This window comes from Vombatus ursinus, unplaced genomic scaffold, assembly GCF_900497805.2.
Source record: "Vombatus ursinus unplaced genomic scaffold, bare-nosed wombat genome assembly UNPS02009770.1, whole genome shotgun sequence".
In the NCBI taxonomy this organism is placed as follows: Eukaryota; Metazoa; Chordata; class Mammalia; order Diprotodontia; family Vombatidae; genus Vombatus; species Vombatus ursinus.
Window position 1 is genome coordinate 19,098,694 of NW_020949548.1, and position 19,698 is coordinate 19,118,391.

Genomic DNA, 19,698 nt, shown 5'->3' on the forward strand with positions numbered 1-19,698 from the left:
GTGTTCAACTGTGACTGTTCAGTCCAATATGAGTTCAGAAGGCTCCACCATAGATAGGGCACAAGTAGTCCATTGGAACATTTGGGATAGAAACATCTCTAGATTTGTGCATCTCATGTTTCCGTTGTGCCGCTGTGATTCTGCTTTGCTCACAAAGCACAGTGCCTTCTTTGATGTGGGCACCATGAAGGCATCTTATTTTGTATTATTGATTAGAGGCAATAAGGTGGAACAGCCAACAGAGTGCTGGACTTGAATCCTGCCTCATTTACTAGCTGTGTGAGTCTTGGAAAACTGCTTAACTACTCTCAACCTTAGTTTCCTCATCTATAAAATGAGAATAATAATAGTACCTACTTCACAAGGCAGTTGTAAGCATCAAATGAGATAATATCTGTTAGGTGCTTTGCAAACCTTAAAATGCTATATAAATGCTAGTTGTATGAGCAATAGCATCCCCCTCAGTGCCTAGCCCAGAACTTTGCACATGGTAGGTGTTTAATTAGTGGGCATTGCAATGAATTGGATACTCCAAATATCTTTCTGAAACCAGCAAGCAGAGTACTGAAGGGCTTGGAGGAAATTTCTATGATGCTTCTCCACCAACCGGAAGCTTTTCTAAGTAAACTATCTCCCCAGTTCTACATGGCAGGCCGGCTCTCCTAGAAGCTTTCAGGGGGTCCCCAGTTATTGGAGGGAGAATTCCTGCTAGAGAATCAGGAGTAGAATGAGCCGCAGGCTCTGCTGTAAGTCCTCCACTAAATAAGCAGTGAACAGCAAAACTTGGCTTTGAGTTACATCTGAGCTTTTTCAAAATAGGTTACGGCATAATTCACACAGTCATTCCAAAGGCTTGAGGGTTGTTTACAACTCTGAACTCTGGTGGAGTCTCCCAGGTCAAGATCGTGGTCTGGTTGGTGGTCTGACCACCAACACCACAGGTGTGTCAGGTCAAGAAGAGAAAAGAGCAAACATCTCTTTTTCTCTCACTAACCCAGCCTGGAGCCTGACTCAATAGTTTTGTCTCATGTTCTCCAACTGATCAAAAGGCAAGGGGCTCTTAACCTGATGTCCACAGACGATGGTTCAGGAGTTCCATGAGCTTGAATGGGGGAAAAATTTCCCTCTTTATTTTCACTAACTTTGAACTGAAAATTAGTGTTTCCTTCAATTATAAATGTTGGCAACAAAATATATTCTGAGAAAGGGTCTTTAGGCTTCACCAGATTGCCACCATGGTCCATGACACAAAAAAGATTAAGAACCAATCACTTAAGGTCAACTATATTTCCAAAATAGGATAACTAAAGTTTCCCAAGACCAAAGGCCAACATATTGATCCAGACCTCCTGGGAATCCCAGGAACAATTCAAAATTTATTCATTTATCCATTCTACAAACATTTCTCAAACACCTGCTATTTGCAAGCACTATTTACACCATTCCTTATGTCCTTATAATCTAATAGGTGAGATAAGATATGTATATGATTAACTTTAATTAATTAATTCACTTTGCTTGGCAGGCTATGTGCAGAGCACTTGTGGTAGGCACTGAGGGAGATAATAAAGACAAGACAGGATCTGGTCCTAACCTCAGGGAGCTCCAGCCTAGCAGAACGATGTAACATAGGACCACACAAACAGCTATGGTAAAAAATGAAAACATGGTAGATTCAGAGGGGTGGTACAAAGCATTATGGGAGTTTAGCAGAAGCACCAAGTCAGAGGACAGGAAGGAGTCCTGTGGCCAGCAGCAAATGAGAACCGTGCTCAGCGCATCCTTAATCGAGATAACTATCTGGAACCACAATTGCATCTCCATCTGACCTCTGAGTCATGATCAAATCCATGCTCTCCCTGCACCTCCTGCAACCCCAAACCTAACTTACTTACCTGACCTTCCTAGCCCTCACTTGATACTTCTCCCTCTGCAGGCTGAGATGCCACCAGAGGCCATGTGTTCTTACTTATTAAGTCCTGATGCATTTATCTCAAAAACACAGTCACAGAACCTGGAGTCATCCCTTCATCCATGAGAGGCTCAGATTCCCTCGTCATCAACATAACACAATGAAAGGACAACATGGAGATAAGTTGGAAATGGAAATATAGATTTAGAAGTGATCTGTTTAGAGATGATAATTGAAGCCAGGGGAGTAGATGAGTCCATTAAGAAATGTGTTGGGGGCAGCTAGGTAGCACAGTGGATAGAGCACCAACCTTGGAGTCAGGAGGACCTGAGTTCAAATTCAGCCTCAGACATGTGACTCTGGGCAAGTCACTTAACCCCAATTGCCTCACCCAAAAAAATAGAAAAAAGAAAAGGAAAGGAAAAAAAAAGTAAATGTGTTGGATTTGGAGTCAAGAAACCACACTTAACTGTTGTGTGAGTGTGGACCAATCCTTTAATCCCCGTGAGCTTCTGTTTCTTTATCTGTCAAATGAAGACAGCAACACTTGTCCTACCTATGTCATGGGAATGTCACTGAGAAAGTTCTCTGTAAAAACCTTAAAGCACTATATAAATGTGAGTTAGTAGCAGTATAATCATTAGTATAATAACGAATTAGCAATATTAGTAATTATTGATTATTATTAATGATTGCCATTAATAATAATAATAATCACCATCAAATTTTGTTGTCATCTTTGTTATTCCTTTCTGGTCCCTTTACATGGACTCTTGGACCCAGAAAGGATCTCAGTAATCACCCAGTCCAATGATTTTAAACCCAAATCACATGTTTACATTTGTAGTACTCAACAAACTTACTGCAATTCTCCCCATCTTGTATTTCTTGACAAAGGTATTAAAATGATTACAGTCATGGGGGGGGTAGTGTATAAGAGGATCTTGGGTGCTGCAGGGCAGCCTTCAGAAGGCTGAGGTTCAAGATCTAGTCAAGCTCCCTCATTTAACAGAACGAGGAAACTGAGGCTTGATGAGAAGTGACCTACCTAAAACCACCCAGCAAATCTGTGGTGAAACTAAGAGGCAGAACCCAGATCTCTAACTTCTAGCCCTTTGCATCATACTGCCTTTTGTCAACCAAAATCCATTCTTCAATGCTAAGCAGGCTATTTGAGTTTGGAAGGCCCTGTGGTGTTGCAGAAGAAGCCCCGAGCTCGGGAGTCAGACAGAATAGCTGTGTGGTTTCGTAGACGTCACGTCCTCTGTCTGGGCGTCAGCTCCGGTCAAATGGAGAGGATAATACTCGCCCCAGCTGCCTAACAGGGATGCTGTTTCTGAAAGCTGCGAATCTGATTAACTGTGAACATGTGTATACTGCTTGTTATGATTACCTCAGTTTCTCCAGCTGCCCACCATGGGCTTTCACCAACAGTAGACAGACTCTCTTCCTAGGTTCTCACCTGTTCGGGCAACCAAGTGCGTCCACCCACTCCACACCACGGTGACCTTTTCATTCTGGAAACAAGCGGCTTCTATTTTCTGGGGCGTGGGAAGAAAAGCAGCTGGGCTCACTAGCTGGCCGTGTTTGTTGCTACCCCAAACATACAGATCTCCTTCATCTGAAACAACCAAAGGGAGGAATGGATTAGCACAAAGCAAAGTCAGCCACCAGAATGCCGGAGGAGAGAGGCTGACAAGCCACTGCTCTGTCTCCATTGGGATGTTCAAACAAATCATCCCCTCCATCTTCTCCCCGCTCATTAACCAATAACACAGCCCGACAATGACCACTTGGGTGCTTGGTTACCCTCAGCCGGGATGGCTTCTTTGCATTAGCTGGGGTGACCTTCAGAGAGAGAGTAAGCCTGGCAGGGACAGCCAGAGGGGCTGACGTAGAGGTTTTCTTGTGGCTTCCCTCCCACTCCTGGAGCAGAGGGAGCAGGAGGCCAGTTAGAAGCCCTTTACAATTCAAGTCAACGAGCATTTATTTAGCACCTGATGTGTACAAGGCACTGGGCTAGGTGCTAGAGACACAAAGACAAAATGAAAACTCTCTTCCTCATTCATTCCCTGCCCTGAAGGAGTTTATATTCTACTGGGGGGAGGGAGCTGGGAGGGATGGTACATGACATTGAGAGGAGAGAGTGCTAGCCACTAAGGGAATCAAGGAAGGCTTCCTGTAGGAGGGAGCACCTGAGTTGAGCCTTGAAAGCAGCTAAGGATTCTTACAGGTGGAGGTAAAGCAGGAGGTGGGGGGGCGGGGTCTATACGAAGGCACAAAAGGAGGAGGTGAAATACAAAATGACATGCGGCCATTTTGGGTGGAAGAGAAAGTCTGTGGAGGTGAGCAGGTCTGGAAAGACAAGGTGGATGCAGGTAGGCCATTTAAAACCCAAACCTCCAAGGTGTGCTCAGGGGCCCAAATGCAGCTACCTAAGGTATTAAGTATTCACATATGGGAGCATGTATATGTGCATGCACACATATACATACACACATACACACACACACACATTTTCTCTAATTCATTAGTATGAACTAGTAAAGGAACCTAGGGCTCTGGATTTGAAGTCCTGGGTTCAAATCCCACCTCAGACATATACTAGCTATGTGACTAAAGGTAAGTCATTTAACTTCCCTGAGCCTCAGTTTCCTCTTCTGGAAAAGGGGAACTGGACTCAATGGTCCCAAGGTCTGTTCCAGCTCTAAAACTATGACTTCATGTGCATCTACCACTGTTAGACTAAGGGCCACCAGGTGCCACCAGGGGTCAAGGTCAGTCCATTAGTAAACTGTACCACAGACTCTTAGAACTGAAAAGGACTAGAGAGGGGACCTAGTTAACTGCATACCTAAACAGAAATTCCCTCTGACAAAGTCATTCAATGTCTGTTTGAAGATCACTAGGGGCCGAGAGCCCCTCACCCCCCACCCCGACTACCTCCAAAGGAGGCAGCCCCCTCCACTTTGGGAGAGCTGTCATCGTTAAGAAGTTTTTCCTTACATCAAGCCCAAATCTGCCTCCCCATAACTGAAATCTGTTATTCCCAGTTCTGCCTTGTGGGGACCAAATAAAACAATTCCAATCATCATTATTGTCTTCTGAATGATATCTCACTAGATCTAATCCTTCCTGCCTCAGAACAGGCATCAACTATGAGAAGCCAGGGGATCACCGTCTCCCTCACCCCCAGCCCTGATAAGACTTTTCTTCTCCAGGCTCAAACTTTTCTTTGACTGTAACTGAAACTGCATGGAATTAATTGTGTAATTAAATTCTCATGGCCTACAATGGATTGCTGGTCACAAGATGCACTCCTGGAAAACTCAGATGCCCCTGCTTCACAATGACTGACTGATTCCACTGCTGACTTAACCTTGTATCTGCATCAACAATATTTGTAACAGGGCCTCCAATGAATGTTTGTTGAATTCAAAACAGACTTTCATTTTTCTTAATATTTATAAATCACTGAATAAAAAGAGATTTGTACACTGGGTTGTTCCAAGGAAAAGGCTTTGTAAATCTTAAAGTGCTATACAAATGTGAATTATTATCATAACAAAAAACATATTACCAAATGAATTACAATGAATTTCTGATGGAATAAAACACTAGCATGCAATAAAGAGCCTTGGCACCTTTCCAGGTGAAAACAATGGTATACTTAGTAAAATAATTAGAGTAAAATGGAAACAACCCCCAATCTTTTCCTAGCCTCATTCCCAGAAGATGGAGAAGCAGGAAAAAAAAAAGAGGGAGGAACAAATATGTACAGCAGTCACTATAACATAAAAAGAAACCATCCTGAAACACTTCAGAACTTAGTGATGTGACCAAACATAATTTCAATGGATAATAAGTGAAGAATGCCTCTCACTTCTCAGTAGGAAGGCAGTGGACCACAGGTACAGAATGAGGTATCCACTGTCAGACATGGTGGATGTGCTGATCTGTCTAGTTTCGCTGTGTTTCTTTGTTGTGACAAAGTGTTCCTTTTTTGAGGTGAGAGACAAGTCACTTGGAAGTGATAATATAAAAAAAAGAAGTATCAATAAAATATGTATAATTTAAATTTAAAAAGAAAAGGTCTGCTCACAACACAGTGAGATGCTAGTAAAACTCTGAATTGTCTAAAGTCATTAACAGAGATACATCATTCAAAAATTAGTGGGCATTTATCACTCATCTTTTGTTTCTCATACTCCAAAGGGAAAGTGTCTACCCATCAACACCAGGACCTCAGCTGGGCCTCCTGGATCAGCTTGGTGAAGACCCAAAGTGGACATCCCACCAGTCCTGACATGTCCTCCGAACATGGGTGAGTTTTGCCCATAGGTAGAAAGTCTTGGTGCTGGGAAAGCTAAGTGAGAGGGTACAGCCATACCAAGAGTGGGGTGGCCAGGGTTTTCAATCAGGTACTGATGTTCCCTTCCTCCCTGCAGTAATCTAGAGACCACTCTCCCCACACCTCCCAGTTTTCCACCAGTCCATACCCCTGAAGGTTCTTGGAGGAACAAACAGGCCTCAGGTGTGGATGCTGGGAGAGGGAGAGGGTAGTGACTGGTTAGTGGCCCTCCCATTCTCCAGGCACGACTGTTGGACTTTCCTGAATTCCTCATCTTCTTCCTTCACTCCCAGCCATTGGTGGTCAACAGGATTCTCAATCATAGCTCTATGGGGTAGGCTAAATTCATGCCACAAAACTCAGAATTAGATGAGTCACACACACACACACACACACACGCACACACACACACATACATACACCCCACCTCTCTGGGCGATGGTTTTCATTCTGTCAATAGGTGGCAGCAAATACCAAATACAAATGGCGTAAGGCTCGGCAAACCCTTGAACTGGAAGGGACCTTCTATGTCATAAAATCATAATCCTACGAATCACTGAATTTAGGGCTAGAAGGAACCTTAGAGATCCAGTTCAACCCCCTCATTTTACTGATGACCAAAATGGAGGCCAGAGAGATGAACTGCCCAAGGTCACACTAGGGAAGAAAAACAAAAACAAAAAGAAAAAGACCGAACTGGAGTGGAAGCCAGTATATGTGACTCCACATACACTGTTCTTTTCTCTGAACTGTGCCTTGGCTAGTCCAGCCCTCCCATTGTTCCCCACCCCAAGAAGGACGGATAGGGCTGAGTACGTCAGACATTATTACCACGTTGGGTAACAATGCATATAACCAAATCCAAAAGAGTTATAGCAACAGAATCTGTACCCACCTGTTAATGATGCTGAGTGGCAGGAGCCAGTAACAACCATCTTTACTTTTAAGTTTTCCAGGCCTAGAAAAGAAACAGGTAACAATGAAAATCAGCCCAGCTGTAGCTCCCTCCCTTCTTTGCAGAGGTGGGGAACTATGGGAGAGTAACACTGCTTATACTGTGAGATTCGGCTGATGTACTGGTTGGCTTTGCTAAATTGCTTTTTTTTCCCTCTCTTTTTTAAATTACTTGTTAGAAGGGATGGCTTACTAGGGAGGATAGAGAGAATGTTATATTCTGAAATTAAAGGGACATAAAAACAAGAGAGATCAATAAAAACAGTGAAATAAAATCGGCCGAATGTCAACTTCCATAGCTCCCTTCACAGAGAAAACCTAACATTGGGATGGGGTAAAAGTGTGAGGATGGAAAGAGGAAAGGAAACTGAGGGTGGAGAGGTACATCCTAAGATAGTCCTGAAGAATGAGTTCTGGAGAGAAGGGAAATCATAGAATCATAAAATCTCAGCTGGAAGGAACTTCAGAAATCTAGTCCAACATTTAATCCAACAAGTACCTAAACAATAATTCTTTCTACCATATACCCAACAAATGATCATTTCCCATTCCCTGGAAGACCTCCAATACTGGAGAGCTCATTTCCTCCAGAAGCAGCCCATTCTGTCTTGGGAAAGCTTGATTTGTTAGAAATCCTTCCTTAACGCTAGCTGAAGTCTCTCTCTACCTTCCACCCCCGGCTCCTATTTCTGCTTGGACCCAGAGGGCAGAAAATATCTTCCACATGATCATCCTAACTTGACAGCAGCTATCATGACCTCTCTCCCACCCCAACCCCAACAAGGATCTGTGATTTCACAGGTCTGGTAGCATTCTCTTCCCCTCATGAAAATCACATCCCCTCTATGCCTTCTCTTCTCTAGTTTAACAATCATATGACCTCAGCTACAGGTTTTCAATGTAATGAGTTAAACGGAGAGTAATCACAGTTCAGAAGCTTTGTCTCCTAAGAAAAAAGGATTTACTCAGCTACCCTTTACCATGGAAACTTGCAGCTTTGAAAAGTCAACCTGAACCAAAGAAATTCTGACATTTCTAACCCTGCTTTTTGTCATGCTATCTATCTGGTGATGTCACACTTGCTGTCTGACTCTTCCTGCTCATCCAAATACAATAACGGCTAGGTTTGCCTTGGCAGAAGGAGGCTAGATCACCAAGAGATTCTATCTGCCTGACAATCCATTGTCCTTTCTTGAAATTGTCTGCCTGAAATTCAATAGATGAGCTAAATGCCACAACTCAGCAAAATGGAGGGGGGAAATGTGACATTCTTACCAAGTGCCCCATGGTGAAGATTCATTCCCTACATGTGCATGGGTCTAGAACAGCACAGTTTGGGTCAAAAGAATAATTGTACAGTTCTTGACAGAATGAAAGTAACTCACCAGTTACTCTGCAAGGTTCTTTGGCCATCAGGAACGGTGGGAGGGGCTTCTCTGGGCATGCTCGCCGCCCTGTGGATGCCAGGCCTGTACCCCATTGGAACACCAGGCCACTCTCTTCAAGTGGAACAGAAGAAGGGAAGTAAGCAGGTGAGGGAGGAATTCATACTTCTCTGTTATACCTAGATCTCAAACCAGAAAACAAGGTTCTAATCCCAGTTCTGCCATGGGAGTACTCCCCATGGAAACCTGGCCAAGTCACTTCTCTGGGCCTCATCTAGAAAACTGGATCTTTGGCCTAGATAACCCCTAAGAGCCCCTCCTTCTCAAAAGTTCCCTGATTTCTATCTTCTATCGAGACTATTGTAATTTTATTACCATTCTAGAAATACTTTGATACAAAAAGTCCAAGGGCTATGGCTAATAACAAACCTGACACCCTTTGATATAGTCCAAAGTACACTGAAGAAAGTAGTCACGAATAAAATGCATCTCTACCACCCCCAAAAAAGCCATGGAAAATAACCCAGATGTCCAACTTCATATTTTCAACAGTCTCCTGAATATCTTGACCTGAGTGTCCCACCAACACACCTACCTCAAAATATCTAAAACTAAATCCATCACATTTTCCTCTAAATCTAAGGCAGTTAGGTGGCACCACAGACAGAGTTCTGGGTCTATAATTGAACCCACCTCAAAGACCTGCTGTGAGGCTCAAATGAAATAAGTAAATTGCTTTACAAACTATATGTATGTGTATATACATGTATGTGTATGCATATGTATATATGCACACGTGTATAAATATATTAATACATACACATATTCATATGTGTATGTATATATGCATGTATACATATGTACGGGCATATTGTGGATATTTTAGTGATGCATTTTATTTATGTTATGTATGTTATATTATGCATAATATATTTACATGGATGGATGGATAGATAGATGATGGATGGATAGATGGGTAGATGATAGATGGATAGATGGATGGAAAGATGATAGGTGTATAGATAGATGATAGATGGATAGATAGGTAGATAAGTTGATAGATAATGGATGGAAAAATGATAGATGGATAGATAGATGATAGATGGATAGAAAGATCAATAGATCAGCAGATGGATAATGGATGGAAAGATGACAGATGGATAGATAGATGATAGATGAATAGATAGGTACATAGGTAGGTAGATAGATAGATAGACAGACAGAAAAGAGAGATTAAATGTTGCTTCATCGACTTCAGAACTCGGAGTGAGACAGTTGCAGGCACACCTTAGGTGACGGTTCACAATACAGGTGGAGGTGAAGCAGGGGGGGGGGGGGGGGGGGGGGGGGGGGGCTGAGAAAAAGCATTGCTTCTAGTGCTTTCAGTGAATTCCCAGGTGAGAGCTACAGCAGATGGAGGCCACACAGCCAAGGCCTATTGGTACCCTACCCTTCCTTAGAACTTTTTCTTTCCTTCACTCTCTTTACTCCCACCACTCCAGAAAGAAAGATAATCTTGGCTAAAGCTATTAGTATTCCCATCTAGATCAAAGGAGATGAGAAAAGAATGGAAAAAAAGGAAAACAAGGACGGTTCTTAAAAAGTTTCTCCCCTACCTTCAACCCTTCCCAGGCTCACCTACCCCCATCTACTACAATGTCTCCTATTACACCCCTCCCCCCAAACACCACCACATCTCCTTTCAGCATGGACAGAGAAGAGAAGATCACTTGCAATTTTATTCTTTTTTTAATTAAATAATCCATTCTCACCCCTCAAGATCTCCCCTGAAGGACTTTCCTAAATGGAGAGTCAACATGGTATAACAGAGTATTGGATCTGCTGGAGGAAAGATCTAGATTCTAACACTCATTGGCTGTGTGGTGACCATGGGTAAACCACAGAACCACTCTGAGCCTCAGTTTCCTCATCTGTAAAACAGGGATAATAACTGTACTACCAACCTAATGGGATTGTTTTAAGGCTTAAATGAAATAGTGTTCAGAAAATTGCTTTGAAAACTTTAAAAGTGCTATATAAATGGCAGTTATTATTATGAGAGCTGAGTCTCCCATTCAGTGCCCCTTCCTTCTTTGTTTTATTGGTTGATTCTTTCTGATTAGGGCTGCAATACATACAGCAAGATCACACAGGACTTAGAGCTAAAAAAGACGTCAGAGGTCATCAGATTCAACCCCCTCGTTTTCAAGCTGAGGAAACTGAGACCGAAGAGGATAAAGTGACTCGCCCAGGACCACACAGCTAAGTCACTATCAGAGGCAGGATTTGAACTCGGGTCTTCCTGACTCCAAGTCCAGTACTGTATCTCCATTATGCCACCTAGGGCCTATCTGAGCTGGGATCTGAATTCAGTTCCTGTGAGTAAATTTCAAGTTCAGTTGTTTCTTCACTGGACTCTGCCGCCTTCTCCTACATATCCATTCTGGCACAATTAGGGTTTCTCCCCAAAATGTAAATTAAAACAAAACGATCACCTGTAACAGCCAGAGCATGCCTCATTCCAGCTGCGATACACACAACCTTCTCGCTCAGGAGCTGTTGGAATCAACACACAGGATTTGGAACCACATTTAGAAATTGAAAAAAAAAAACAGGCATTTCAGAAAAAAAAATTTAGGAAGCCTTTTATTTAGGCTTGTTTTTTTAAAAGAAACCTGAAATAAAAACCATTCTGTGAAAGTGAATGATCAACCCTGATCCCCCAACTGCACACAGGTAAGAGAAAGGGAATAAGCATTGGTGCAATACCTACTATATGCTAGGCACTGTGCCAAATGCTTTACAAATATTTTCTCTTTTGATCCTACAGCAACCTCTATTTTACAAATGAGAAAACTGAGGCAAACAGGTTAAGTAATTTGCCCAGGGTCACACAGCTACTAGGTGTCTGAGGGCAGATTTGAACTGAAGTCTTCCTGACTCCAGGCCTGGTTCTCTATTCTTTACATTGCCTTGCCAATACTGCTAAGTCAGGACTTAGCCACAAGCTGAGGCAAAAGCCTGAATTCCCCCATACAAGGCCATTCCCAAGCCAGGAGGGAGGCTTGCCTATTTCAGTCCCCAGTCTCATTGTCAGCATTCATTCCAAACACACTGATAGATGAACTTCAAGAAAATACAGTTAACTTGCTGTGATATTCATGGTGATGCTAGGTTCTAAGGGCTTACCTCTATGACTCGGGGGGTCACCTGTCTTCTGGCCCCAGGAGGAAGGCCTAACTGACCAAATGCATTCGAGCCACATGACAGAACCTGCCCATTTTCTGTAAGATTAAAATACTGGAGTCATGAAACTAACGGGGGAGATATTGGAGACCATCAGATCAATGCGGTCAGAGTCCCTGTATTACCAGGGTCCCTAACCACTAGAAAAGGTCTCAAAGATAAGGAAGTTCCTGGACTACTAGGCATTTTCCATTAAATTGAACAAACATTTAACGAATGCCTACTATCTACAATATTACTGAGAACAAAAGCACTGGAGATGCAGAGAAGAGTAAGACATGGCCCCAGAACTCAAGATGCATTAAGAGACAAACGGTAAGAAAGCCTGATAAGAGACTATGGAAGAGGCTTTAAATCCCGTCCACCACTCAAGATTGAGCTTGCCAATGAGCTCTGGGCTGCCCTAATTCAAAAGGCAGCAGAAGCCCTCGGGCAGCTGTCAGAGCGATCATTACCCAGGCCTCTCCAAGCTGCCTCACAGATTTTGTCAGTCTTCAGCACTATCTCAGCATTACTGATCCAGCCTAGCCAAATATTCCCTTGCTTTGTCCCCTAGTATTTAATCCCTCATAACTCAGACTTTGAGATTATATAATTCTCAACCAGCACCACTGACCATCATAGAATCCTTAGGCAGAAAGAAATCTCCAGAGGTCTTCTAACCATTCCCTTCTCCCCATCCTGACCCTGCCTGCATACCTTTAAGTCTTACCCAGGAAAAGCAAACCTTTCCTGCCTCTGAAAAGGGACATTTCAAAGCAAAGAGTCATACTATCAAAGCTCCAACTATCATCTGGCTCCTCCTCAGATTTCCTCATCTAAGAGAAATATCAGTAAGTGTTACCTGTGAGCAGAAGTGTAAAATCCCAACCACAGGACACCTGGAGGATAGGCCAGCCAGCCAGCGGGGTGCAAGGGATAAAAGACAGAACATCCTCAGTGTGACCAAGTCCCAGCTGCCCATCTTTGTTCAGGCCACAAACAAAAACCTCCCCTCCATCTGCAAAGCAGAAAATTTCCGGTGAGCACCTTACCAAAGCTTCAAAGAGATTTCTTTCTTTCCCCACCCCCAAAGGGGATTTCAATTAACTGAAGCTCTCACATAGAACAACAGCTTTCTTCTCCCTTTTTTTTTTTAAAAAACGAGTAAATAATTTTAGCATGCATGGGAACCAAATATATAAAGGGAGTTTCCAAGCACAGATATTCTCAGGCCTCCCTTGGAGCAAGAGAATCTAAGAAAACCATGTCTTAGTAGATTAAGTGCTGGACTTTAAACCAGAAAGAACTGGGTTTAAATATCATGGCTTAACTTTTCTAAAGCCTCGGTTTTCTCATCTGCAAAATTAAGATAATAATGACTGCAGTACCTCCTCTATAAGATGGCTGTGAAGTTCTAATTAAAAAGTGTGTTTTGCAGGCTTTAAAATACTATAGAGAAGATGGTGGATTAGAGGCAGCAACCTAGCCACATTCTCCCAACATTTCCCACCAAATAACTTTAAAATAATGCCTCAAATTGAATTTTGGAGCAGAAGAGGCAACAAAATGTTTTTTTCATTTTTCCAGCCTAAGACAACTTAGGAGGTCAGTAACGGAGGTGTAGGACACTGGGATGGACCTGGAGTGCATGTGGTGGTAACAGCAGCAGCCTCAGGAGCTCACAAGCCAGAGACAGTAAGGAGGTCAGACAGCTGGTCAGAAAAAAATTAGAGGGAATGACCCTGTAATCAGCTGGTGCTGATTGCAACTCTATTGCCCATAAGCAGGTCTGAATCACAGTTCTAGAGCAGAGGGGAACACTGTAGTCTGTCACAAGGGAGCAGTGACCCTGGTCACTGACCCAAAGCAGAGAGGAACAGTAGTGCAAGCAGATGACCTGGTCACAGTTCCGGGGCCAAGAAGAGCACTAGCACTTGTGACTGCAGGGGAACAGAGGCATGTCTTGGGTAAAGACAAAAGCCCAGCCTAGGAAGGCAGTAACCACCCCTCTCCCCAGATTGCACCACCTTGGAAGCACTGAAAATTAGCAGACCCCCAGAACTAGCTCTGAAAACAGCAGCACAAAAAAAGCCTGACGCTTGTGACACTGCCTCCCCACACCCAGGTGAGCAAAGACAACTTTAACATAAAGTTCACAGTCAAGAAATGGGCTGGGAAAATGAGCAAACAGCAAAAATAGAACTTGACCATAAAAAAGCTACTATGGTGGCAGGGAAGACCAAGACATAAATTCAGAAGAAGAGAACAATGTGAAAACAGCTACAAGCAGAGACTCAAAGAAAAATGCTAATTGGACCCAAGCCTAACAAGAATTCTTGGATGAGTTAAAGAAAGAGATAAGAGTGGTAGAGAAAAAAATTAGGAAAAGAAAGGAGAGTGATGCAAGAAAATTATGAAAAAAGAATTGACAACTTGGCAAAAGATCACAAAAAAAGCTAAAAAAAACACCTTAAAAAACAGAACTGGAAGGGACAGGTAGATGGCACAGTGGATAGAGCGATGGCGCTGGAGTCTGAAGGACCTGAATTCAAATCCAGCCTCAGACAGATAACACTTACTAGCTCTGTGACCCTGGGCAAGTCACTTAACCCCAATTGCCTCGCCAAAAAACAAACAAAAAAAAAAAATAGAACTGGCCTAACTGTAAAAGAGGCACAAAAATTCACTGAAGAAAACAACTCCTTAAAGAGCAAAATAGGCCAAGTGGAAAAGGAGGCACAAAAATTCATTGAAGAAAATAATTCCTTAAAAATTAGATTTGAGCAAGTGGAAGCTAATGACTGTATGCTAATACTGAAAGGGATGAGGGAAAATAGGTACATCAATGAACTGTTGGTGGAGTTGTGAACTGGTCTAACCATTCTAGAGAACAATTTGGAACTATGTCCATAGGGTTATAAATCTGCAAACCCTTTGAGCCCCAATACCACTACTAGGTCCATACCCCAAAGAGATCAAAGGAAAAGGAAAAGGATGTATATGTACAAAAATATTGATAGTAACTCTTTTTATGGTGGCAAAGAATTGGAAATTGAGGAGATGTTCATCAATTGGAAAATGGCTGAACAAGTTGTGGCATATGATTGTGATGGAGTACTATTGTGCTATAAGAAATGACAAGTAGGAAAACAGAAAAACATGGGAAGATCTATATGAACTGATATGAAGCGAAGTGAGCAAAACCAAGAAATCATTGTGCACAGTAATAGCAACATTATAATGATAATCAACTGTGAAAAACTTAGCTACCCTGATCAATACAGTGATTCAAGAAAATTCCAAAGGACTCATGATGAAAACTGCTATCCACTTCCAGAGAAAGAACTAATGAATTCTGAGTGCAAATTGAAGTATAGTTTTCTCATTCTGTTTATTTGTCTTGCTTTTTTGTGTGTGATATAGTTAATATAGAAATATGTTTTGCACGATTTCACATTTATACTTGATATCATATTGCTTGCCTTCTCAGTGAGTGGGGAGGGGTAGTAGGAAAAAAATTTGGAAATCAAAGTTAAAAAAATGTTAAAAATAAATTTGTTGGGTTATTTTTCAGTTGTGTCCAACTCTTCATGACCCCATTTGGAGTTTTCTTGGCAAAGATATTGGAGTGGTTTGCTGTTTCCTTCTCCAGCTCATTTTACTTATAAGGAACTGAGGCAAACAAGGTAAAGTGACTTGCCCAGGGTCACATAGCTAGTAAGTGTCTGAGAGTGAATTTGAACTCAGAAGATGAGTCTTCATGACTTCAAGCCCTACACTCTATCCACTGTACCACCTACTGCCCCTAAAAATAAATAATATATATTTTTAAACTTAAAAAAAAGAAAAAGGAAGTGAACTGAACTTGGAATCATGGATCTTAAAAAAAATAATAAAATTTATTTGTTTTACCAAAGAAAAGCACTATAGAAACATCAGCTGTTATTCAGATCAGGGGTTTTTAACCTATAGTTCATGAACATTTTTTAAACATTTTGATAACTGTATCTCAATATAACTGCTTTCCTTTGTAATCCTACATATTTTATTTTTGCATTTAAAACAGTATTCTGATAAGGGGTCCATAGGCTTCACCAGACTGTCCAAGGAGTTTGTAACACACAAGACATTAACTTCTGACTTAGTTTTCTCTGCAAATATCAATGGAGGAGGGGGGAGAGAAGGGTTCTAATTTATAGTAGAGTAGAAAGAAAATTGGAATTATCATCAGACTGCCTGTGTCACTGTCTGCAAGTCACTTCCCCCTCTGGGCCTCAGTTTCCTCATCTGTAAAATGAGGGGCCTGAACAAGATGATCACTACAGTCCCTTCCAGTTCTAAATACTGCGAGCCTGATGGCATTTGGTCTTCAAAGAAGGCAAGTCCTGCAGGTTACCTGTGACCACAGCTGAGTGTCCCCCTCCTCCGGTCAGCATCTTAATACTCTTGGGGTCACAGAAATCATTCAGCCGTTGGGGCTCAAGCACATCCTCCTTATGGCCAAGGCCAAGCTGTCCATAGCTATTTGCCCCCTGGACACAAAAGAGAACCGTAACAGGAGAAAGTGAGCCCCTAAACATGAATGTGTGTGCATCTGTACCCTGAGAGCACCACACAGGTACAGCCACCCCTCACTCTGTAGCCTGGGAAGGGCAGTCAGAACCTCCCTCTACCCTCCACCCCTTGCAACGGCCCTTAAATCCCCACTTAGGAAGACAGGACACCTTTCTTTTCCTCCATATCCTATAGTCTCACACCATTGCAACCACTTTCACCAGTTAAAAAAAAAAAGGTGGGGGGGTGGAATGGGGGGGAAGAAATGCTGACTGCTCTGGGTATGTTTATGAGAAGAGAAACCCAAACCAGCACTAACAGCTGCTCTAGAGATTGGTATTCACCGAAGTTTGCACGAACCCTTGGTAGCTGTCTTAAAGCAATTAAAAGATGAGGGAAAGTGCATGGATTTGTCGAGCCGGGCTCTAGAAAGCAGAACTAGAAAGAAGAGGAGGCAGATTTGGGCTTGACGTAAGAGGAAAACAACCTAACAAAGATCTGGCAAAGCAAGAGCTCTCCAGTGGGTTGCTTTCAGCAGAGGTCTTCAAGCAGAGGAGACATAACCACTTGTTGGGTCTGTTGTACAGAATTTCTCTTGGGAGGGTAGAGATTGGACTTAATGATATCAGAGGTCCTTTCTGGGAGGCTACAACCCCCGCCACTCAAACTACCTGCCTCTGAAACAAGCCTGGGTCTATAGTTTATCCAAGGCTGGCTCCCCAGGGCAGGAGCACGGGGGTCGCTGAAGGTGAAAGCATCCCTTAAAAAGAAGGGGCCCTCCCAGGGCAGAGAAGGGTCTTCCACATTTTAGGTTCTGTAGACAAAGAAAGGCCCCGATGTGCACGCAGTCCTAAGGCAGGGTCTCTCTCACAGGGAGCCTCCATAGCCCAGCGAGTCCTGCGTCCCTGGCTGTCTCCCCGTGCAACCTCGGTAAGAGCCCACTCGATCCCATCCCGCTGCACCTTCCCATGCCTCTGGACCCCGGCCCTCCCCATCCCGGCCCTCCAGACCCCCGAAGGACTCCAGCCGTCCCCTACTCCCAGAGCCTGTCCATCTACCCTCCGGCCCCGGGACCCTGGGGGCAGCCCCTGGAGGAGTCAGGTACCCAGCTTAGGAGCAAAGTCACAGTCACCGCGGGGGCCCGGGCCGGTGCAGGAGCCCCCTCCCCCTGGCTGGGCTCACGCTCCATGCCTCCAGCACACTCCACAGCAGCGGTCTGCTCCTCCGGGGCTTCCGGGTGTGGGTCCGCCCCGGAGCGGGCGGAGCTTTGCTTTGACGTAAGAGGGAAATCTTTAAACAATGAGCTCTCCCAAAGTGGAAGGGGGCGGTGGCTTAATCTCAGCCAAAGTCTTCAAGCGAAGGCTTGGATGATCCCTTTTGCGGTCCTTCCTTGAGTATTTCTCTTGAGAAGGTATAGAGGGGACTCAGTGGCACCAGAGGGAGGTCCTTTCTGGGAGGGCATAACCTCTGTCCACTCCCCTGAAGCTCAGTGACTCCCTGCCTTGGAAACAAGCCTGGGTCTATGGTTTCTGTAACGTCGGCTTTCCAGGGCTGGAGCACAGGGGGCCCCGCAGGCGAAGCCACCTCTCAATGGTATAAAAGAAGTTTTCTAGCAGACTTCAAGGAGCCTGCAGGCGATGCTTGGGGAGATGGAGGTGAGAGACGATGCGGGGACGGTGCCTGCTGCACTGAGACTGAGGACACAGGGAGTCACTGAGATGGACACCGGAAGCACCCGTGGGCCCATCCTCGCCACGGCCGGCATACTCGGCTGAGGCTAAAGAATTGTCCAGGTGGTTCAGACGAGAGTGCGATTGATGCCTGTCAATCCAGGAGCCCCGGCACCGGAGGCAGTCAGCCTTCTCCAGCTCGGACCATCCCCCAAGGGCTTCAGCTTGAGATCCATCTCTTCAGAAAGCCTTCCTGAACACTGTGGTCCGCATTGGTCTCTCCCTACCTACCCCCTATGTTGTCTGCACCCTTTAAAAGCTGCCTTTCAAATCAATCAAAAAGCACTTACTGTTCACCTTCAAAGTGCCGTGCCCTGGGTGTACGTAGACAAAAGGAAAAGTCCCTGCCCTCAAGAAACTTATATTCTAATGGAGGAAACTTTCCTACAACAAGATTTGTTTAGCCATTTCCCAACTGATGGGCATCTACTTTGTTTCCAGTCATTTGCTATTACAAAAAATGCATTTTGGTGTATATGTGAACTTCCTTTTTATAAATCACCTTGTTGGGATTTAAGGCTAGTAGTGAAATCTCTGAACCAAAGGGTATAGACATTTTGGTTATTTTATTTGCAAAATTCTAAATTACTTTCCAAAATAATTGTATTAATTCACAACTCCACAAACCATGCACTAGTTTGCCCATCTCTCCACAACCTCTTCAACATTTACTAACTTGACCATTTTTCAAAAACCCCTCCAACATTGACTGGTACCATCTTGTCATTTTGGCCAATTTGCAGAATGTGGGGTAAAATCTCCATCTGATTTTCAAGTTCCTTAGAACAAAGACTAGAGGTAAGTTAAACTGTGTATGATCTTTAGCCTATAGTACAATAGTCGATCATTCACCCTGTGAATTCACACTTGATAAGATCTAAATCATAGGAATTGGAAGGAAAAGATATCATTTGTCCAATAACCCCTTTGTCTTACAAATGAGAAACTGAGGCCCAAAGTGGAAAAGTTATTTGACCAAGATCTAACAGCAGAGTCCATCCAGATTGAAACAAGGAATACTGAGAATAGATTGTTGATTATTGATTGATGGGATCTTAGAGTCAGAGTTCAACCTATAGGTGACTGAAGATCCCCTCTAAAATATCCTCAGCAAATGTTTTGCAAATGTGTGAAGAACTCATTACCTTTAAAGCAGCCCATTCCTTTTTAAATCAACCTGAAATCTGCCTCTCGAAAACTTTCATCCACTGCTCCTAGGTTTATGAGGTCGAGGAAACAAATACAATCCCTTTTTATTTTATGTAAGCCCTTGAAATTTGTTCAGTCATCTTTCAGTCATATCTGACTCTTCGTGACCCCATTTGGAGTTTTCTTGACAAAGATACTCAAGTGGTTTGCCGTTTCCTTCTCCAGTTCATTTTACAGGCAAAGAAACAAAGGTAAAAACAGTTAAGTGATTTCCTGGGGTCACACAGCTAGTGAGTGTCTGAGACTGGATTTGAACTCAGGAAGACCAGATCTGGCACACTAGCCCCTGTGACACTTAACTGCCCAACCCTTCAAATACTCATAGATAACTTTTATTTTTGCCCTTTAGTCTTCTTTGTTCCAAGCTAGACATTC

General features: G+C 43.4%; 1 protein-coding gene across 1 annotated transcript in view; it reads right to left on the reverse strand.

Annotated features, from left to right (window-relative positions):
- Positions 1 to 17,608, reverse strand: part of SERGEF (secretion regulating guanine nucleotide exchange factor) — a 237,378-nt gene extending 219,770 nt beyond the window's left edge. Inside the window, 8 exon segments of the mRNA XM_027852512.1 lie at positions 3,375 to 3,533; positions 7,159 to 7,221; positions 8,603 to 8,716; positions 11,098 to 11,158; positions 11,792 to 11,886; positions 12,693 to 12,848; positions 16,227 to 16,362; positions 17,490 to 17,608. Coding sequence (XP_027708313.1) covers positions 3,375 to 3,533; positions 7,159 to 7,221; positions 8,603 to 8,716; positions 11,098 to 11,158; positions 11,792 to 11,886; positions 12,693 to 12,848; positions 16,227 to 16,362; positions 17,490 to 17,573 — 868 coding nt within the window. The 5' untranslated portion in view covers positions 17,574 to 17,608.
- Between the last annotated feature and the right edge of the window lie 2,090 nt (positions 17,609 to 19,698).